The sequence below is a fragment of the Archocentrus centrarchus genome, chromosome 14, assembly GCF_007364275.1.
Source record: "Archocentrus centrarchus isolate MPI-CPG fArcCen1 chromosome 14, fArcCen1, whole genome shotgun sequence".
Classification (NCBI taxonomy): domain Eukaryota; kingdom Metazoa; phylum Chordata; class Actinopteri; order Cichliformes; family Cichlidae; genus Archocentrus; species Archocentrus centrarchus.
In genome coordinates this window covers 10,293,094-10,316,822 of record NC_044359.1, presented here as the reverse complement: position 1 = coordinate 10,316,822, position 23,729 = coordinate 10,293,094, and the positions used below count along the sequence as shown (strand labels likewise).

Sequence of the window (23,729 nt, the reverse complement as noted above, 5' to 3'; positions counted from 1 at the left end):
AAATTATTTCTTATCCAATTACTTGATTAATTGACGGAGTAATCAATTAAATACTTGATTACTAAAATAATTGATAGTTGCAGCCCTACTTGTATTCAGAAAGCCATAGTCAAACATTAGTTTTCAGCACCAGTAGAGCTATGAGAGGCCTTCAAGAATAAAATACTACAGTTCCCAGCAAGATGATGTCACTTCCTATTGTTGCATTAAAAACGTGATAGTTTATGCTCACAATATGGTGGCTGATATTCAAATGTAGGAAATGCTATTAGCAGCCGAGGAATCTGGATTATGTTTTTGTTGTGTATTTTTTTATGTGATTTCTGCAAACACAGTGGAAGGAAACGGCACTCTGGGACACATTAAATGCTTGATGTATAAATGTAACTTTTCTGGATTATATGCAAAAATGATCATTCTATCGATCTAATAAGGCCTGATTTAGAGTTCTGCATTGATCCTTTGTGTATAACTGAAAATCCTCTCTGAAGCAAACCTGACATGCACCTCGAGAAATGTAACTACACGTCCAAAAAAACTGATTACTCCTTTCTGGTTATGTCTTAGGCCCCATCACTCAATTAACAAGTGGGAGCGGCATTTAGTGGTTAGTATTAGCTTACTAATTAGCATTAGCATTAGTGCTGGGGTGAGGAATATTTCTTGCTAGAACCCGGAAGTTACCATGGCCACCACCAATGGTAACAGCAGAGAAGTAAGTAAGTTGTTTCTCCGCCATTCATACATTGAGCTAGTGGTGGGCAGATTGATCCTAATATCGATAATATGGATGCCAACGTTGTATTGGTATTGATCAATATCAGTGTAATGAGATCGATACTTTGGCTTCAGTTTCTCTCCTGTATGCAGTGCTGAGGTTTCATCAAAGATGCGAGCTGACTGTCTAAGTGTCGCTCCTGTCACAGCACAGAGCACTTTGCTCCTCCCCTCCCCACAGTGTTTTGTTATACTGTCATGTGATGCATAACATATTTTATTTGGGGAAAAAAAGGATTTTGCTATGAAACATTTAAATCAAATTTAAATTTAAATTTGTAGAAAATTAGTGAATGAAGGAACATTTTTTATTAAATTTTTTTATTATACTTTCTGAAAAATCTACCTGGAAAAAAGTTTGCATTTGTTCTTGAGTGATGATTTTGTACACTTAATTTATGAAAAAAAAATCCAGACATCAATTTATGGGGAAAATTGTTTTGTTCTATTGTTTCAGAACAATTACTTTTATTTTGATAAAGTATTTTCTACTTACATATAAACTTTGCCCAATTCTATTCTGGGTTTTAACTAATTAATGATCCAAAGGAAAAAAATCTCAAACCAATTAAACTTCATGGAAATTCTTCATAATTATTAAAAAGTATTGGTATCAGTATCGGTGATAATGGCCCTGTGTTTACTTTACATAGGATCGATACCAAATTATGAAGTGTTGCACACAACTACATTGAGCAGCATACACCAGGAGTGATTGACAGTGCTAAGACCCTCCTCCTGGCTCTGACTGGTTGTTTTTGACTGGGAGCGGTTCAGGGAGGAGGTGGAGGAGCTCCATTTTTTTCGCAGATTATCGGTCTCATACTGTCTGACATGGTGACAGTTTTAACAAATATGTAAAAACCAGATTTTTTATAAAAGTTACATCCTGCAGCTTTAATCTGTATAAGATTAAAGGCTTTAGTTCTTACTGTTGATGAGTGTTTGCCATTTTTTCAGTTTTACACATTTAGCTATGTGGTTTTGAAAAAGCACCCATTTTTACAAAGGCTGTTGGTTTAAAAACAACACAACTTTATGCATAGTTTATGAAAGGCAGAGAAAAGTTAAGACTATTGTGATGAACTATGAATAATTGTTTTACATTCTGTGATAAATGATAGAAGTCACCCAGGAGTATTAAATAAAGATGGTTATATTTATTTGAGCTGTGAGTGTTTAATATCAGGATGATTTTATGGGAATGCGGATCTTTCAGATCAATTTGAGAAGTGATTTTGATCATGTTTCACATTTTATTGTGTCATGTAGTGTCAGGCACTGGTCTTGGTCTTGTCTCGGTCTCGCCCCCCCTCGGTCTTGGTCTCGACTGGTCTCGGACCCTAAAAGTCTTGGTCTTGTCTCGGTCTCGATACCCTCTGGTCTTGGTCTTGTCTCGGTTTCGGGTTAGGTGGTCTTGACTACAACACTAATGTGAGGTGGTGGCTTTAAGACTCACCCCATTTGAGCTGTTGAGGAGCTGGTTGAAGATGTTGTGAACAGCCTGGTAGGTTTCTAGCTCTGTCTGACACAGTGACACCAGGTAATCTTTTACCTGCTCATAGATGCTGCCATCTAAAATCTGTATACAGAGATAAAAAGGTGTGTTTAGATTTACAGTATATGTCCACCTCTGTTCATCCAGTCATTCTGATGTATGTCCTTACTTTGATGCAGTCCATGAGGTCTGTGTTGTAGTAGCGTTGCTGGTGTGCGTTTGCCGCTGCTAGCATGAGAAGGTAGTCATTTCTGGCGTGCGTGGATTTGGAGTTGCACTCACTCCTCTTTGCTTTCAGCTGGAACAAGAAGAAAGAAGTTCATACAGCTGACAAAAACGTCACTAAACACAGAGCGTACGTTCAGACGCAAAGATCTCATACCTTTACGCTGGCCCTCTGGAGACTGGATCTGGACTGGAAGAGACTCAGCTTGGACCTGAAGAGAAGATCCAAAATAATGTTTCTTTTTTGTTCAGTTTTGCATGCCTTTTCTAGTTTAACCCGGTAGACAAATTTAAGACAAAATCTTGAATAAGCAGCCTCAGTTGGATATGTAACTACATTAAAAATGTCCCATAAATGTACCAACACCACAAACATAGAGGACAGTCCAGTTCAGGGACACCAGTTATTAAAGGTGAGCCCTTTAAAAATAAAACAATGAGATCAATTAAGGGTTAATTAAAACCACACATAAAGAATGTCCTCACACACTTATAAACATAGGTACATATGTTACTGTGCTGGCAGCAGACTGTTTAGGAAATGAACAAATGTGCATTTTTAACAAGATATGCACATTAATTTTTATCCATCTCAGTTATCGTTAGTATCTACCTAGTTAGTAGTTACTTTTTGCCACCAACACAAAGTCATAATTTAAAATCCATGATCAATTTTATTAAAGGCTAAATATTTAATTCCAAATAATTATGTAAATCTGAACCAAAATCATCTAGATTTAAACTGCAGAATAGCTCTCACGGCACACCTGCAGTAACTTCAAGAACTGCAAGAGACAATAGATTCTCATCCACAGTATGACAACGTGCACAGACATCACTACAGTCATTTCACGTCCCTTCCTTTTTTTCCTCTCTAATTCACAGTCTACAAATCACAGTGTAAACCCAACCTTAGAAGTTGGGTAAACAAGAACCACGTCATTGTCACCCATTTAGTTCCTGGAGAATGACAACATATACACCAATAACCGGGTCTCTCATCTGATTTTTATGCATGTGCAGTACGGATGAAAGGACAACAGTAAAAAGAGTAAATAACTGCTTCCATTGCTCAATGTTTAAACCGCGCTCTTATCACAATGCTTTTTACAATAAGAGATTTGCTTTGATAAAAAAAATAATAAATCTGAGCAAAGGCTGGCACTGATTACAGACCTGCTGCTTGCAGTTTAAACCCTGACGATGTGCATGTAACAAAAAGAAAAGACAGCGTTTCCATTTTGTGTAAACATTTTGAGCGCTGCAGCTCGTGTGAAATTATTAAACTTTACTCCATTCCAGCCCAATAGCCTTCGGAGGTTACTGGAGTGTCTCATTCTCCAAAATGTAAAAAGGCAACAATCAGAGGATTCATCTGTGTGTGTGGACGCAACGGGCCAGAAAAACACAGTATTTGTAGTATTACTTGTAAGTGGCAGCCCCATTATTAATCCTTATAGCTTGGTAATAAACTTTCCTGATGAGCAGAAAAATGTCTGCTATGCGGTGAGTCAAAGTGCCAGCTGTTCATCTCATGCCAGGACAAAGTGCCTCCACTGAGTCTGAGTTATGCTTGTTTGATCAAGCTAACAGTGTTTTTTCTAATGAATTTGTTATTTTCTTCTCTAGACTAAAATATGGTTTGCTTGTAGTTATTCACTGGGACGTCTGACCTCCTCAGAGCAGAATAATGTTCTCACCTCAGATCCGTGTTTAAGAGTTGCGAACGTGATTTAATTTTTTTTGGAGCTTTAAAGCACATCTGGTGTTTGTTTTTAATTAACTGATCATTTGGTTTTTGAAATATAAACTTGTGAAAAACTGTACTTAAAATATTCCACTGTTCTCAAATTACATGTTTTGTCAGACCAGGAAAAGGGGAAAATCCTTATTCAAACCTTCATTTACAGAAAACGTATTTTTCTGTTATTTTCAGACTTTAATAATTCATCTACTGTCTGTGCAACATGTTTGTTGCAGTGCTATATGACCATTTAACACCTGTACTGAGGTCATTTCACTGGCTTCCGTTTAGTTTTAGAGTATGTTTCAAATATTTAATGCTCATTTCCAAACTTATTGGCTAACAACAAAAACTCAGTGTTTTATTTGGTATGACCTAAAATTAGAAGCTGAGCCCATAAACTTGTCAGGAAAGTGCTTACAGAGTTCACGGAGCAAAGAAGCAAAGGGCCATTTTCCCACACACTGAATTGGAAGTCTTTCTGGAATTTCTGCCATGGCTTTACTTTTGTTACCCGGAGCCTACGTCCACCTTTTCTACACCTATGACTCAAACCTTACAGTACGAAATACTGCTAATGAAACAGTGTTGACAATTTATTTATTTTTTTTAATAAATAACAAAAATGTTTTTTTTATTCTTTTTCTCCACTGCACCAAAAAAAAAAAAAAAAAAAAAAAAAAAAATCAAACCCTGACCCTGAAACGAAGGAATAGACTGAGCCACTTTGTGTGTGGCATTCCCACCCTGATCTACTGGGAATATTTCCACATGCAGTATACTTTACAAACAAATACAAGGAGCAGTAGAGACAGACAGATCTGACTTTAACTTAAACTTGATCATACTTGGCGTCCAGCTCGGCCTTCTCTCGGACAGCCTGTGCCATCGTCTCGGCCTCCTGGTACTTCTTCCTGCTCTTGGTCAGCTCCTTCACCGACTCCTGCAGCTCGGCTTGGACCACAGTCAGCTGCTCAATACACTGATGACGTCAAATTGGGGAGACACAGAGGACACAAACAAAAACAAAAGAGAGCTTTTATATGTATGCAACTTGTTATTCCTGCAATGCATCAGCTGAGAAATAGGTAAATGTCTTTCAGGCATATCTACACAACACATGGGGTGAATAATGACATCATAGCACATGGTACATACAGGAGCTTTGATGGAAACACCCAAAAAGGTGAGGCCAAACAAGAGCAGCACTGTAGACTGCAGGGAGTGGAACGTGGCCAGCGGAAACCAGAGCGTAGCACAGAGGACCCAGACGTTATGATCAGGAAGAAAACTCAACCTCCAGACACTTAGTGCTACCTGCAGAGCTAATAGCAGCTCTAAATGATAAGCAGTCACTGCTGTGAACTCTGCCCTTAAAAGGCTGCTTTGTCTATCACACCATTTACCAGAAATTATGCACACAGAGTTTCCGCTAGGTAGTAACACTGAGCTGAAGATGAGGAAGATGTGAATATGTCTAGAGTACAGTAGAGCATAATATATAGCACACTCTTGATAGGATCAATTAAATGTAGACATAAAAAAATATCTAGAATAAATATAAAGCAATCAAACAATATTTTTAAATGGAAAAAAAGCAAAACAAAGTGCAGATCAAAACAGTCTCAGTCAGTTCAGTCATCAGTCACACCGTCGAAGTCAACAGTTTTCAGTCAGAATAAGTCCAGTAACATAGTCAAAACAAACTGAATCAACAGTCATTCAAATGAGTAGAATCTTTCATAAGAATCCAGTGTATGCTTAGTGTAAAAAAAAAAAAAAAAAAAAAAACCATGCAAACAATCTTGATTGAAAGTCAGGAAAAAAAATGTAAAAAACTATCAAAAATAGGCCTTCAGCTATCTGAAGTTTCATTTAGACTGATTGACCTGCTCCTGTTAGCACTCATTTCCCTTTGACCTTTCTATTCATTTCCTGTGGGGGTGTCATGCTGATATCTATACTGATATGGACTGGGCATTGTGTTAGGAACGAAAGATGTCACACCGTTTGATGGAAAGTTATCAACCTACAGAGGGCCGAATTCAAAGACACCCTGAAAGTCAGAGTGTCTGCCTGAAAATCATGCAGCAGGCTAGACCATTTAACTGATAATCAGCCTGGGTGCTGTGTGCAGAATGTGAACCACTTTATAAAGTAAGATAATTACCAATTACCATGTCATCTCCTCATCAGACACTTTCCCATAATGTAACAAATGGTCTGGATGCCTCTGGTTCAGATTCGGTTGAAGTACGCCAAGTTTCTTTCGGAAGTGACATTTGGTTTCCAAGTGCCTCTTTAGCTTGTGGCACCATAATCTAATATTAGCATTATCCAACTTCTCCTGGTGCTCAGGCTGAGGGCTGCTTAAGCAGAAAGACAGGTAGCTTTTGGTTTGCTCCATTCATTTCAATTCAATTCAATTTTATTTATATAGCGCCAAATCACAACAGTCGCCTTCTTCAGCGCTTCTTCTTCTTTTCAAGGCACTTTGTATTGTGGGTAAAGACCCTACAATAATACAGAGAAAACCCAACAGTCAAAATGACCCCCTATGAGCAAGCACTTGGCGACAGTGGGAAGGGAAAACTCTCTTTTAACAGGACTCCAGCAGAACCAGGCTCAGGGAGGGGCAGTCATCTGCCACAACCGGTTGGGCCATCATAGAAAGGCATCAGTTTTCCACCTTATCAGCTCCATCAATGTTAATCAGGGCCTTTGAAGTGTCACACTTTAATAGCTACATGAACAATGAAGCCTATCCCAGCTGTCATAGGGCGAGAGGCAGGATACACCCTGTACAGGTTGCCAGCCTGTCACAGGGCTAACAGTCCTGGTCATTATTTTATACTTGTTCAACAGAAACAGACTAGTATGAAAAGCAGAACTTTATCATCAGTGTGTGAGTATGTTACACCATTTTCGTGTTATCGTGTGTTGAAAACAAGAAGACACTTTGTTCCCGTTGGTGTGTATGAAACTGGAAGCCAGCTGATCACTGCGCAAACTGTTCGACTTCAGCTTCCACTATCGCACGTGTCAGGCGGCTGTTAGCGGACAGAGAGCGCCTTTGAATGCAGTTCACAAGAGCCATCAACATCTAGTTAAACACATCTCTCAGCTGGGAACAAACACCATTATTTACTGCCTAAAGGTCTAAATCTAAACCAATGTGAGCATCGTGTTTCACAAACTTCCGTTTTGCCCTTTGGGGAACAGACTCACACCCTGGATTGCATCAGTACAGAGATGCACACAGCTGTAAGAACAGAAGTGCCTGAAACCTGAGCAGAGTTGTGAGAAACTGTATTACCTTCCTCAGTTGCTGCTCCTTCTGCAGTCGTGCCATCTTGGCTGCATCGGCCACCTGGACTTTGTAGTTGTCACAGGTGCTTATTCTGGACTGGGTGGCCTGGACTGTTCCCTCCAAATAGGCCCTCCAGACACAATACATGTTCCTAAAAAAAAAAAAAAAAAAAAAAAAAACCACACACACACACACACACACACACACACACACACACACACACACACACACACACACACACACACACACACACACACACACACACACACACAGAGGCTTTAGGGAGACATTTTGTCATGAGTGGTAGAACCCAGAAAATTGTTGGCTTGTTTTAACACTCGTTTAGCCGTCTGTCAGCTTCACACCCAACGCATGAACACGAGAACGTTCATGAAAATAAGAAACTAGTGTGACTGTAAATGACAGCAGCATGCAGTTGCCTAATGACTCTCAGTCTGGGCTGAAATGAGACTAGCACATAAAATTAAGATGTGCTATGTGAATACATTTTTTTATTCTTCATTTTATTTGTCTACCAAAAAATACCAGGTAATTAATTTTATAGAGTTGGATGCAATTATCTGTCATTTTATGTTACAAAGACTGTAAAGAAAGATTGAATAGCCAAAGCCAAGCATTGGTACAGTTTCAGGAATGGAAAAAGTTGGATCGGCGAGAACAGAAAAGATTAAATTCAAGAGAAATATTCTCATTCTAAGCCTCTATTGTCACATTATGACGTGAGCTCTGCATGCCTTGTTTTGCTTGATTGCTTGCATGTCCGCATTAACAAGGACCCTTTGCTTAAAACAAACAAAACAAAACAAAAAAAAAAAAAAAGTAAACACACCACAAGAAATAAGTCCGCACTAGCTTCTTTTTGTCTGGTGGAAGACGTTACCTGTGGTCTGATGGTTCTTCCATCTCTGGCCATTCCCTCTTCAAATACTGATTTGCCAGCTTCTGCAGGGCCTGGAAAAGAAGAAGTGAGAGACAAAAGCAGGGGTGAACTTTCACCTCTGACACCACTCCACATTTCACACGTCTCATCTTCACAGAGGACACACTCAGAGGACTGTGACCCTCCCTGGCCTTGTCCTATAAACCAGCAGGCGGGCAGACCATGAAGAGACAAACCTGAGTCTATCCTTCAGGCACAGACAGGGTGAGGTCAGTAAAAACAGCTTTTCTACAACAGTACTGATAAAAATCGACCAGTCACTGGAGCCATATGAAATCATCCACACTCATAAAGTACGTTCTCTGTGGAATGATTTCACTGTGATCCACCAGCGCATGGACTCGTTCACCTGTCAGCCACAGCCTCGTTTGGATGTTGGCTCACCGGCTGGTTTTAATGCTGACGTGGGCTCTTTTTTTTTTCAAAGCAGAAAAATGTAATTTATTTAGACCACATTCGTCGGCCCTGGAGATATATCAGGTTCCTCCACCTCAGCCAAGGGTGAGGTTAAGCTTTGAAGAGCCAAAATAGCAGGACAGGGTGAGAGCAGGAGAAGACAGAGTATGTTTGGTATGTCAGAGAAGTGCGTCAACCTGAATAAACTGATGAAAAGCAAACATGAATATCTTTAGCAGTGAGCAGCGGCTGATCCAAGCAGGACTAAGAAAGACACCATCACTTTAAAGAGAACCTAATATTATTTTCCATCATACATGGTCAAAATTTTAAATAATGAGGTCAGAGTATGTACATACAAGTGATTTAGACATTTATTCTACAAATATATGTGTGATGAGCCTGTAGGCAACGGTCAAGAGCTAAGGTAGCTTTAATTGTACTGAAAACTGACATTTAAGCGTCTAACTACAAGCAAATTCAACATACCCAGGTCATCTTTTCCTTATCTGGCTTCATTTAACCTATCATCATCAATCAGGCTAAGTGGTCACTTGAAGGTGGTTATCAATTCAATGATTTAGCTACAAGTGAGTTAAGGTGAAAGAGGCAGTGTTGGCAGCAGAAACATGGATAAGTCCACAGGCAGCAGTGACTTTTTTTTTTTTTTTTTTTTTTTAAACAAAGGAAGATAGACTGTAATTTTAGAAAAATATTAGACAGTATAACATATAATAAAGACTGAAAGCAGCAGGGCTGCTGCAGACAAAGCAGCAGTGTGAGTGAGAGGAAAAGTGTATGATTAAAAGTGCTGTATAAATGTGTGTAAGCTTTAAGCACTTTGATCAGTAAGACTGGAAACGTGCTATATAAATGCTCAACTGTGTAACTTAACAGTCTTATCATGGCTCTATAATTAAGACAATGGATAATCTGACATATAATTACAATTAAATCAATGTTTACATGTCTGTAAGATAATTTCAGTCTTCCAGCCCTGGTGATGTTAACAGTCTGAGAGCATGTGAAGAATAAATATAAAAAAAAGACAGAATTAAAACATGTGTTTAGCCTACTTCCAAATTTAATTTAAGATCCACAAGGCTTATAGACAAAAGCAGCTAACTGGAATATGGCAAAAATAAAGTTTTTTAAAAAGAATTCATGTTTATTACTGATGCTTATCAGGGAAAGACAAATTTTAGACCCTCTTAATGCACACTGAGGTCTGGGGGATCTTCCTAGATTGGTGATGCCATTTTCTGGAGATTTCATTGCTCAGTAGGAAGTGGGTTCATACCTGCTGATTTCTAATCTTAAATATAATCTGTTCCACAGCAGGTTAGATCTGCAACATAGGTTATCATAGCAATGTAACCCAGTAAGAAGTGAACCACTTGAAAACTAAGGGTTAAAGCCCCAAAATCTTGCAGAGGACGGAATGCATTTCCCACAATGCAACATGGGAACTACAGGCTACAGTCTGACAACAAATTTGCTTTTTATTTCCTAATTTAAAAACTTTAATCAGCACAAATAAAATAATTTCTGCCTGGATATCTGCAGGATACAAATGAAGTCCCCAATATTGGCCGTTGTCTCCACATAACAGCCTCAGGCAGCCTGTTAGTGGTGTACTTAAAGCATTTGCTACAGTTTTAAAAAATGGTATGTGTAGAAATTTCTTCCAAACAGCAATATATGAATTCCACATCTAAAAAAAAACAAAAATTTATTTCATGTAATGAATCCAGCATTAACTCATTATATTCTTAGTAATGTGTGTGAATTCCAGGAGGGGAAAATCCAGCCAAGCCAACTTTCATTTATAAATTAGTTATAATAGTAAATGTTTCTTTAAATGTTTCTATTTTGTGAGGATCACAGGACCCAAATTGGGGAACAAAACCACTTGAACACAGTTTAGAGTGGACAGATCAGGGTGCAGACAAACAGTGGATCATTACTCCAGCTGACTTTCCACTTCATGTCAACATTTTTTTTTTTAAAGAGACTTTTTATTTGCCTTTTGTGACTTGTGCCTATCAAGAATGTGAACCCATCTATCCTTCCTCTGTCCACTGTGAAAAGACAGGCCCTGCCATGCGCTCCTGAGGCAGGCTAGGCCGGGGCTCTGAACCCACTGGGCTTGGTGATCTTGGTGCCAAAGCTTCAAAGGCACTACAGACCAGGCCATTGTGGGCTGCAGATAGAGAGAGATTCGCATACTGAGCTAGCATCGCAGACACGCCTGAATGGTGTGATGGGAAAAAGGAGGAGGGATGTGAGGATGGCAGAGGAAGAGCCACACAGAGGAGGACATTTTATCACACCGTGTGCTCTGAATAGCAATCGGCTAATGGCTATAGCAGCTTGCAGGTGTAAGGGACCAAGAAAAAGGCGTGTAAAGAGAAGAGATTTGGTGGAAAAAACTGGAAAGAGGGGGGTGTAACCAAAGGAACAAGAGATCCAGAGACACTCTGACCCACTTTGATTCAACCATTGGCAGCGGGTCTCTAACTGATCACATAACTGAGAGGCAGCTCAACCCAGACACACAGAACACCTTTCAACCTAATACAGCACTCAATGAGGACATTGACAATATATATTGGATGTTTTTGTTCCACTTATTTGTCTTCTATACACATCTAATTTCTGGCATGCAAACCCTAAAAAAGCTACATTAAAATACTGCACTCTTTGACCCTATTAATGGAAAACCCTCTCAAAGAGGCATCATGGTGGCATGGTAGTTAGCTAGAACAGCTAGAAAGTCTGGGTTCTAATCCACCTTGGGCCAGGCCTTTCTGTGTGGAGTTTGCATGTTCTCCCCGTGTCTGCGTGGGTTTCCTCCCATAGTCCAAAGACATGCAGTTACTGGGGTTAGGTTAATTGATGATTCTAAATTGCCCATAGGTGTGAATGTGAGCATGAATGGTTGCCTGTCTCTTTGTGTTAGCCCTGTGACAGGTTGGCGACCTGTACAGGGTGTACCCTGTCTCTCGCCCTATGACAGCTGGGATAGTCTCTGAGATATATAAAATATATATATATATATATATATTTATATATATATATATATATAATATATATATATATAAATAATCTATATAATATAAATATATATCTATATTTTATCTCCTCTCTCTATCTCCCTCTCTCTCTATATCTCTCTCTATCTATATATCTCCCCTCTCTCTATCTCTCTCTCCCTCTCTCTCTCTCTCTCTCTCTCTCTCTCTATCTCTCTCATCTCTCTCCCCTCTCTCTCTCTCTCTCTCTCTCTCTCTCTCTCCCTCTCTCTCTCTCTCTCCCCTCTCTCTCTTCTCTCTCTCTCCCCTCTCTCTCTCTCTCTATCTCCCTCTCTCTCTCTATCTCTCTCCCCTCTCTCTCTCTCTCTCTCTCTCCCCTCTATCTATATCATCAATATATATATTTACCAATAAATTTCTGCCCCTTTCTCCACTTATCCCTACATGCAACATAATGACCCCTAGGCTCTCCCAAGGGGTTAAAAAATGAACAAAATCTTGGCTGGATGAAACACTGATGATCATTTTGGAGACACCATAATTTACTTCCCCCTACAAAACAGACTGGGTTTGATTACTGTTCTCTCTGTTTACAGCTCAAAGTAACATTTCATTAAGTGTTTGAGCCATTAAATCTTTGAGTACAGTACAAAACAAATACCTGACCCCAAGCAGATGTATTCACAGCTCTTTTTTCTTTTTTTTTAAGGTCAAACATTTAAAACCCAAAGATATTTAACACTGTTATAATGCTCACTATGCTTACTATCATCAGACCAAAAAAAAAGCAGAACTTTTTCACACCTGAGAGGCTGGAACAGCTGAGTTTTAAAACACCCAGGCTATTCATTATTAATCAAAATATTTTCTGACAATTAATTACAGCTAATTATTTGATAGACAAATGTTTCAAAAGACCACATGATGTCCTTCATCTGATAAAATCTTCTGTATGGTCTCGTGTTTATCAACCATACGAGGATAAAATGCTGAAAACACTGTGGCATGCATATCCAATAAAACACACATGCACCGGGTTACAAAAGCATGCCTGCAGGCTGACTCGACTCTCCGCTGGATGATTTTTTTTTTTTTTATGTCCTTTCTGCATTTGTGTGGACAGACATTTTAATTTGAAAACTTCTCCTCCCCTTAGCCTGCTTAGAGTTCATCTGATAACTGCCTTTAAGGATTAATCTCACATGCACACAATTTTAGCAGACTATGTAAAAGTACGAGCCAAAATAAATTTATTTTCTGTTTAACTGATGCACTGATGCTAATGATTAATTAATAATTTGAGACATTGTACAATACTTTATGAAGTTTGCCATTTTCTTGGTATAATAAAATGTCACTTTTATTTAAGGTGATGCTTCCTCTTTTAGAGTCTCTTAACTGAAGAGAAATATATTTTAGATGCATGTCTTTAGTCCACATTATATTGAGTATTATACTCTCCAACTAAAGAAATGCTTTAGTTATGCAAAATGTTGGGAAATTTCCTGTGTTAAGGCAGTAAAAACAGTAAACCCAACCAATAACTTAATAGATCAATTAAAGGTTAAAAATTAATTAAACTGAAAAAATAAAGCCTAATCTTCAAAACAAAATACAATGAAATGCCATATAAAAATCTGACTAAAACAGTATAAAAGTGCTCTATAAAGTGAAATAGCTCAATAAAATGCAACAAAAGAAAGTGCACTTAACCCTGGTTTATTTCAAAGGCCGGAAGTGAGCGGCTAGCCTTCATATCAGCGTTGCCTGCCCTCACCTCTGCGTAACTCATGTCGCCGTGAGTGCGAAGCACAGCTGTGTAAAAGCAGCTGTTTAAACGGAGAACGAACTTTTTCTCCTTTTTGTGGTTTAATTTTAAATCTTTTATTCAAAATAAGCTGTTAAAACAAGTATAACACATTTCAACATCAAGGAATACAGCTAAGCGAATGATTAATTTCCAACTATATTAAGTGAGACATTAATGTTGAATAAAAGTATCCAGTTATGATGCTTAACTTTAATTTCAGGGGTTTGCTTATCACAGGAGCACTTCCACCCTTCGTTGGTCTGTGTAGTAGACTGGTGGGAAAATAAACAAAATTTTGAAGTTTAAGCTTATGTATATTGATTCATTCATCAACTAAACTTAAATTAATATTTATCATGTCAAATATTGAAATGCGATTAAAATGCGATTAATTTCGATTAATTAATTACAAAGCTTGTAATTAATTTGATTAATTTTTTTAATTGAGTCCCACCCCTAATATATATATATATATATATATATATATATATATATATAGCATTGATGCTCCTCAAACTGCTCATCAACTAATCTGCAACTTTATGTTCTATTTATGAAAGGTAGAGAAAAGTAAAGACTATTGTGATGAACTATAAATAACTGTTTTACATTCTGTGATAAATGATAAATTTATTTCAGTGCTGAGTGTTTAATAGTTAGGTGTTTTTATGGGAATTTGGATCTTTCAGATCAATTTAAGAAGTGATTTTGATCATGTTTCACATTTTATTGTGTCATGTAGTGTCAGGCACTGGTCTTGGTCTTGACTCGGTCTCGGACCCTAAAAGTCTGGTCCTTGTCTTGGTCTCTGGTTAGGTGGTCTTGACTACAACACTGGCGGTCACCAATACATCACAAAAGACATGGTACCCGTTCAAGCAGTTGAGAGATGGCTTCCAAAAACTTTTAAACACTCTAGATTCAAGATAGAAACTGTCTGCCCAAAAATATTTCGGTCCAACTGCTCTGCCTAAACTGTATGAATTATGTTGCCAAAACTCTGGTGCATAAGCCAAAGGGGTTTGGCAGACCCCTGAACCTTCTCAGAACGCTAAGCATTCATGTGGTGTCAGAATAACTGGAAAAATTGTGCTGAATGGTACAAAGCAGAGGACTTCCACCTGAGATAATGGGGCCCAAATCTGTATAAAAGCCAAAGGCTGAGATATACTAATTTTTATGTAAATTAAGCTCAGAGGGGAGAGCTGCGGTTAGGACTGCTTGATTATGGCAAAAATCTAAAGCCTAACAATAAAGATTAAACATAACTTTTTGGGGGTGTCAACACAAAAATCGAGTTATTGCATTAAACATTGTGATATCAGTACTGACACCTTGAGATCTTGTCCATGAACATCAAATAGGATAAAGGAGACAAGGGGTGAATTTGGCAATTCTAACAGCCACTGAGAACATGTTTGACTCTGCGCCAAAGCTGCCAACAAAACTCACACTTAAGTTATACAAGGACCTGATGTTGTGCAACATTGACCCCAGTAGCCTGTAGCCCCACAGTACTTCCCAAATGATCGCCTGGGTGACCTTGTGGGTCCATAAAACACATGTGAACTGTCAGACTCCTATGACCCCTCCAGGAGTCTGGCAAGATTAATTTCACAGCCCACAGCTGCAAGAGGTCTCTTTGTCTTTACAGAGTTTGGTATAACTGATGGGCAAATGGTCCGGGGCCAGTAAAAAAAAGTCAGGCCAGTGATGGTGTTTCCACCAACTGCAGTTATGAGTTCACTTATGAGGCAAACAGGCTGAAGGGACCCTGGCTTACAAATGTGTGTGTGTGTGTATATATTTTTTTTTTTTCCTCTTTCTTCCTCAGTATTGTAGGCAACCACCTCAGTCATGCAGCTCCACAGATTGATGCATGCAAATTGTAAAACATATTGAGGAGCATGTGTGTAAATAAAATTAGTTACAGATTCAGCTCAAGTAGCTAAAAAACAAAACAAAAAACCCAAAACAAAACATCACAGCAGAAATAAAGAAGATGCTTTCATAGATTAACCAGGAGCAGCAGTTTCTCCTCTCCAACATAAAGCAAGCAGCAATGACGCGACACCACGACAACAATGAACCCAGGTGGAGTGGAAAAAAGAAAAAAGAAAAAAGTCCCAAAAACTGAGTTTTTTTTTTTTTTTTTTTGTTCTAGAGTCAACAACAGCTGTGATCACAAACAAAAACTCTGCTGGTAAAAGGCCAAATGGGGTCCTTAGTCAAGTTTCCCCTTGTGAACTTCCCAAGCTGACAGTGTCCGTCCTTTCTGCGAATGTAAAGGGGGTATGGAGTACACTCCACAACACTTAAAAGCTTTAGCAACTATTTTACCCAACAGCGTAAGAAGTAAGAGAAATTAGCTTCTTAAACAAGGGGCCAGTAAAGCTCTGATCTACTGTGGAGGTAAAATATTATGGCAGACACTGCACATTAACCAAAACTCTATGAACATGAGAAGCTATTGAGCATTAAAGAGACGGTTACCCTTTCCCTTTAGCTCCAAGCTGTATTTATAAAACAGATGAATTCTGGTTCCATTTGTTTGGCTTTTTACAATAAGCCTCTAGAGCACCAGACCCACATGGGCAAACACACATGTAAGGTTGCTGGTTAGATAACTAGAGACAAGCCCCCTCTTTTCACAGAGCTGGTGGACATTCCTCGCAGGGTTGCAAAACCTGAACAGAGATGGGATTTTCAGACAGTCGACTGGCGTCTCTAGGAAGCTGCGGGCAAAAACAACAGAGCGAGGCGGAAACGAGCCAACGAATGGCTGGTGGATCCCATTCCTCTCTCTGTTGTGGTGTTTTTTTTCTGTGGCTGGTTTCCATTCATGAGCTATCTTGCCACATGAGAACTAAAGCTTTCTTAGGGCCACATCCTCAACCTCACTGTCATATGGGGTGTTTGGTGAGCTGCAGCATACCAAATAAACATTTTTAGCAACAGAAATGACAAGGCAGTGCAGCATGCTAACGAGCATCAGTAGTGACGTGAAAAAGATGACAAAAAGATTTACTTACCTGGGCGTAGTCCCTCTCTATAGCTGCCCTCTTTTGGCTGAAAGACCTGAATAGGAGCAAATGAAGTAAATCTGAATGACAATACAGCACAATTATGGATAAGACAACATACAACAAAATCTACTGTTTCTATCTAAGAATAAAAACAGGAATGCAGAGGCACAGTTAGCCACAGTTGCTGAGTTGTGTCAATTTAAAATTTTCTTGGGGGCGGCGGTGTAATTCTCAGCAACCAACCACTAGCTAGAACCCTGCAAACATTGGTATCTGTCTTAAAAATCCTTTATCAGTCAGGGTCTATACAACAGCATGGCAGCAGTGCCGTTATGCAAGGCAGATACAGTATGAATCGCGTCACAAATTATGCAAAATCTTTACATTTAGTTTGTATTTTGCAGAACACAGACTGACTTTTGAAATTGCACCTTAAACGCTTGAAGAAATGGCGTGAATATGCCATGTTCCTTTTACTGCATGGAGACATATTTCTACTACATATGAGATTAATCGACTAGACATTTGAAAAACTGCTGTCCTAGCTCATCAGCACTCAAAATACTAGTCAGCTAAGTTAATTACAGTAGAAATCGCCCAAGTCAGATTCAAATGGCCCATGAAAATTTATCTGACTTGTAAAAAATCCATCTGATGTGTAAGTGGGATAAAATCCTAGTTTGTGGTCTAATATTGAATTTCACAGCGATGGCTTTCTGCTTTATCCCCACAAATTTTATAATCTCACATTTTTACTCGTAAGTGTGAGTTTGTAGCTTATGCTTGATTCGGGTGCTTGCCATGATTGTCTCCGGTAAAATGAGCTTATTAGCGTAGTGCAGCCAATCCAGACATCACGTGACTGTATAGACACGCAATCTCCAAGCGTTGTTAGTGTGTGTAGTTGTGCATGAACGAGCCGATGCATGGAGTTTGTACTATTGGAATTGGGCGTGGCAGAAGCAGAGGAGGGCTTTAAGCACTAAACTCATCAGACTTATGCAATCACATTTAATTGGAAATGCATTACGATGGGAGCAGATCTTTCATCCAAGGTAGGGAAAAATCCAACTTGTATGATCCGATTTAGGTGATGATTTTTATTCGAATTAACATTAGGAAAAACCGGGACCTGCAGAAGCCATCCGACTAGAGCAAAAATCCGATACGTACGATTTTGACTTAGGCAATTTCTACTGAATTTGTATATTCTTAATGTACAACAGCAGTAGATAGATAGGAAGTAAGACAGCTGATAACCCTGCAATGGAGTTCTGCAACCATTTTATGTAGAAAATGAGCAGCTGTATCAGAGTAAACTGACAAATAACCACTCAACCAGAGCAACGTACAACGATTCTTCACAGACCTGTGGACGCCAACTTCCAAGGGAAAAAAGTCCACATCTAGCACTGCTAATGTTAGGTACACTCAACCTGACATTTGTGTGTCCGATGTTACACGTGGTCCAAAGTACGACGCGTTTCTGTTTCATTTAAAACACAATTTCATTACTGAGGATGTGACTAGCGGGTTTGTGTAGCTCATAATCAGACATGCACTTTGTACACATAGTATTAGTTTTTTTCTACTATTAGATGAGTTGACTTGTCAAAATTTTTCTTCAGGTTAATCGAGGTGATGAAGAACATTCCTGTTCAAGACAGCCATGACACCTGACAAAGTACTGGTATAATACCACTCCACCAATATCCATATTAGTAGAAACAGGCACAGAAACCTGGTATTAGACAGGCACAGGGCTAAATTATTAAGGCCTGAAGTTCTGACCTCACTGGTTCTGATCTCAGTACTGAAAAATGATAAATAATGCAAACTTTCTCATCCACACATGAACACTGAGTAGCCATCACTTTTTTGTGACACTACACTACCAACACCAACTACACGTGCCTCCTGATGTCAATATAAACCCATATTATTATTATAATAATAATAATAATAATAATAATAATAATAATAATAATAATAATAATAATAATAATAATAATAATAATATGGTGAAACTGCCAGAACCTTAAAAGAAATACTGTGAGACAAATTTTGGTCAAACCACCCAGCACTTCCTCTGTATTTACGATTTCATTTCCTTCCTAAGAAACCACTTCCAAAACCAAATGACCATACTTTCTGATTATTCTTAAGCTTTTATTATCCTCCCCTTTCCACAGCTGCCTCCATCTTTCTGTGATAATTAACATAGATGTTTCTAAGGACACAGTCTAGAAAAAGACCTACGTTTGTATCCTGCATATCTGAGACTCCACTCTTTTTTTAAATTGCCTTTTCTATGATGGTTTTCTGTGAGATGCTCATGGAAAACCAGCACTTTTTACTCACAATAACAGGAAGTTAATCACAATTCAACTTAGGTTTATGCAAAGTCTAAGAAAAGAAGAGAGGTCAGTGCCCTGGGAAAAACTCAGCTGCAGCAAAATCATCATTAAGTCGTTAAACAGGTCGAGACTTGACTGCCATGCTCCACCCTGCCGCTAAACAATCCACTGTACTTCCTGGGAGCTTCCCTCTCTTCCTCTTCATTGCATTTCCAAGGCTCCCTCTATTCCACCAACCCCCACGCTCACTTCCTGCCATTTTCCCAACCAAAGCTTTTGCTGACAGCCAGATGTAATTTCCAGTTTGCTGAATCACTTCTTGTCGGTGATTGAGGAGCGACCCGTATAAATCTCTACCAGCCAAGTTTCATATTGTTCCTCGCTGAGTAAAGTCGCTCACCCTCCCACAGCGAACAGTTCAGGGCAGTCAGAACATCTGGCAGCTCTCTGTGACCTTGACTTCCAGCTGTTTGGAGGTCCACAGCTCCGCCACCAACCACAGACAGGAAGTGGGGAGCCAGTAGGCTGTCAAATATAAGGCTGATGATACAACCACAACCTTTGGCTTTTCAACTTTTAAAATGCCTACGCATCTAAACAAAGAGCTCTCTGTGTCACTATTTGTTTACTTGGCCTGATCTTCAGTTTTAAAGAGTAATCCCCTTTGACTTTTGAATTTGGATTCTTTAAAAAGTGGAAAACAACCATACTGTTGTTTATATATAATGCATACATACTGTATTATATTGTCATTTTGTATGCAAATAATAGTGCCATTATGGAGACGTTTAAATAAAAAAAACCAAAAAAAAAAAAAACAAAACCAATTATTTGTTTGATTTGATTGGCTGGTTGCAGTTAATGTTATGGGGGCTCAAAAATTATGAAAAAATAAGGCAGATAAAAAAGCAGCAAATTTTGACCCACCCCTATGTAATTTGAGGGACTGTAATTTGTAAAATGTTCATAGCATGAAGGGAAAACTTGCATGCCATGCAAAAGTTACCAAAAAAAAAAAAATCTGCTGATTCTGAGGGGGGGGGGGGTCTGATTGATTTTACATGGAGTGACACAGACATGTACATATTCACAACAGCAAATGTCTGAATGGTTACTGCTGTAACACAAACTGCTGCAGAAAGGCATCTATAAATGAAATATTTGAAATCGGGGGTAATACACCTTTTCCCTTAATGGTTTAAACTTATATGCTAGTTTGCCCATACATCAGGGAACATGAACTGGCGGCCCACAGGCCACATTGGCGTGCCAGAGCTTTCCATCCGTTTATACCTTTTGGGAAGAAAACATATTGAAATATATATTGTATATCACCATGCCCGCAAATGCCTCCATGTCCCTAGAACCAATCAAAACACAAGATCGTACCATGTGACTTCAAGTGCTGCACTGAGGAGCCGGCTTTTGTTGGTGGTGATCAGATTGTAAACACAGCTGAAGGTGAGTCTAACTTTGTTTTGTGTAGAAAAAAAAAAGTTTAGCGATCAAACTTGTCTAACTATAAGAAGTAAAAGTCGTAATGAGATTTCCGTCGGTGAACCTGCGGAAGGATCGTTACTGGCTGCCGAGCGTACACCCCGGCCTACACGGTCTGCTCACGGGGGACCGAACGGGTAGGTGGCTCGGCGTGTGCATCTGTCCCTCTGTTGTCACAAACCCCGCAGCCTTGTATCTACTATCCTGTTATTGTTAAAAATAAATGTGCTGCCATTTTGTGCCACTGCGGTTGTACTTTGTGAATCTATGTCAAAATATTTTTATCATAGTCTGACATTTGGGCCTTTTGCCTTCATTCACACTGGCAGAGGATAGACTGAGGATTTTGCTGGTTTTGACACAAAGCAAAATTTTATTTATTAAAATGTAGGTAAATTACTATATTTACATTTTTGAAAAAAAAAAAAGGCACAACCTTTGCCTGTGAAATGAAATTACTAAAATTTACCATAAGATCAAAAATAAAACTAAATGCTCTTTTAAAAGAAAAGGCAGATTTAGATGGTTTTGCATCTGAACTCTTCATGTTTCTATATTAATTTAAAAAAAACAAATCTACAACAAAAACTGCTTCTGAAAATTAGATTGCACATATATAAACTCATCGCTCTCATGTAACATTTTACAGTTTCCCATGCTCATTATATCTATAATGAGCACAAATACACACAATTGTGGTGTCTCCATAACAATCGTCAACATAACCGAGAAGAACATGTAAGTGCAAGACTTGCACATCACATGATTAAAAATAGTATAAATTTGAAAGGAAATTTGATATATCAAATGATGATATAGTACTTTTAATTCTATTTTACTTTATGAGAGCATCTGGCCCTCACAGTGTCTGCTGAGAAAAAGTCCGGCCCTTGGACAAATGTGGCTGATGACCCCTGCCGTACATGAAGTTGTAAGTCCGCTAACTTCGCTGAGCACAAAGTTTCACTGTCCAAACATAACCACCATCAGCTCTAAAGCATGTATCTCATTTTAATAATGCATACAGAAACACGGTTTCACTTACAAACCTCACAGGCCAGCAAAGCCTAAATGGAAAAATAGAAAAATACAATACAGATTTGTTTTTGAGATTGTTTAGTGTTTGAAATGAATTCTAACTGTGGCAGCAGAGGAAAGAGGACTGGGTATTTGTTCAAGTGCGAGGTAAAAGAGGCACACCAAGGCTCTCTTAAAAGCATGAATAAATCCTAACATATAGAAGGAGATTTGCTGCAAAATACAGCAAAATATAGACCCCCTGTTTAAAGAATACATGTGAGCAGCAATCAGCTGCCTCTCCAGTGAGTCCATGACTCCATCATTTGGGACAGCCAGCAGCACATCAACCAGGTCTCCACCTGCTGCAGGGTCTGGTTTGTGGTCTTCCAAACCAAAAGAGGGGCTACCTTTTCCAGCTGCAGTCCAACGGTAGAATTGAGACCTACTGGAGAAGCAGCTGAGGAGCGCCACAGCGGCCAACAAGCCATATATTAAGGAAACTTACGATGGGTGAGGCCACAGTTAGTTGGTTAGCAGCAGCTGTACTTTTAAAGTAAGGGGTGGAAAATTGTCTGCTATTAAATTGATGGCAGTTTTATTAAATTAAATTAAATCTTACTGCAGAGGAGAGGAAGCTCTGCTCCACCAGCAGCTCTCTCAGAAATAATCTAACAGTTTCCAATTAGCAAGTGATAAAGAAACAACCACCATTGTTGCATTACTAACAAAACAAAAACTTTTTTTTGTTTAACTTGAGTTTTGTCACTCATTATAACTTTAACTGAATAACTCGGATTGTTTCTAAGACTGACAGGAAAGAGTGAGAGATGTGAGGTTAATACATAATCTCCAGCTACTCAATTAAAAGATTTATGTCCTGATTTCCTGGAAGTGCCATAATCAGTTTTAGAAGATGAACAGCTTTTCATATGAAGACTCAAACAGACCAGTCTGAAAATGTTCTGTTTCTTCAGAAAGGCATCTTGGCATTTAATAGGTACCCTGGGATGCACCTGTGTTTGCTCACCTCAGGTCTTCGAGCAGGTCACACTCTGTCTGGTGTTTGATCTGTAATCTGCTCATCTGCTCAGCATGAGTGTGCTTCAGCTCCTGGGTGACCCGGACCTGAAGGTGGAACAAAACAAGGCTGATTAGAAACAACTCGCAGCTGTCTTTTTCTTCAGCTCACACTGAGAGACTGAGAAGAACAGAAGCAGCCATGACAGGAACACCTCCGGAGGAAAGCACTGATTCAGCTGAGCTCATAATTGATGTTACTGAAAATGACCCCCATCGTTACCAAGAAGTACCTGTGCTCAGGCAAGAACTAGTCTCTCTGGGTTTCTAATTGGATGTGAAACAGAGACCAAGTCTTATTACTAACCACTTGGAGTGTTTTAAATTGCCATCTAAATTATGAGGCACACTAAAGGTTAATAAAGACAGCCAGAACAAAATGTACTTATTATCATCAACAACTTATTTTGTCTCATTGTTTTGGTCAATTTTCCCATTTATTACAACTCAAAAGCGAAAATTTGTTAAAAGAAGGATTTAAAAAAAAAAAAAAAAAAAAAAAAATCAAATATGGCCATTTTATTTTATTACTGTATGATACTCAAAATATGCCTAGCCCAAATACAAGACAGCATCAAGAAACCTTTAGTGAAATTAGTGGGTTAGCAAAGTTAATTTAAAATTCGTGTTTTTGGTGTCACAAAGGTCAATCTCTTCTTACAGGTCACCATGACAACTGAATGCATAACCTGGCCTGAAGAAGGTTACCTTCAGAGTTTCAGGTAAAAACTGGGTGGAAGTGCCACATTTTCACAGGTTTCTTTTTAATTTAGAGCATGTTCTCAGTGCGTTACAGAGTCTCTGCTGCAGGGTTATATCTTATATATGCAACCTGTTACTAACACCGCAGGAATGCAGTTCTGTAAAGGTGCAGCAGAAAAATGTCACACAATCACAGAATTTTGCATGCATCCAATTTGTTTTGCAGACAATAAATGTTTCTGTGCTTGATCCTAATCTGCTGTCAAGTCAGTTTTACACAGCTGGATGCATACA

At 38.9% G+C, this 23,729-nt stretch overlaps 1 protein-coding gene across 1 annotated transcript in view; it reads right to left on the bottom strand.

Annotated features, from left to right (window-relative positions):
- The window catches only part of LOC115792436 (F-BAR and double SH3 domains protein 2-like), a 48,794-nt gene that overhangs the window by 22,355 nt on the left and 2,710 nt on the right, over window positions 1–23,729 (bottom strand). Inside the window, exons 2-9 of the mRNA XM_030746970.1 lie at window positions 22,684–22,781; window positions 16,789–16,834; window positions 8,456–8,526; window positions 7,561–7,705; window positions 5,093–5,226; window positions 2,658–2,712; window positions 2,445–2,573; window positions 2,237–2,359 (exon numbers count right to left, since the gene is read on the bottom strand). Coding sequence (XP_030602830.1) covers window positions 2,237–2,359; window positions 2,445–2,573; window positions 2,658–2,712; window positions 5,093–5,226; window positions 7,561–7,705; window positions 8,456–8,526; window positions 16,789–16,834; window positions 22,684–22,781 — 801 coding nt within the window. The remainder of the gene's footprint in view (window positions 1–2,236; window positions 2,360–2,444; window positions 2,574–2,657; window positions 2,713–5,092; window positions 5,227–7,560; window positions 7,706–8,455; window positions 8,527–16,788; window positions 16,835–22,683; window positions 22,782–23,729) is intronic.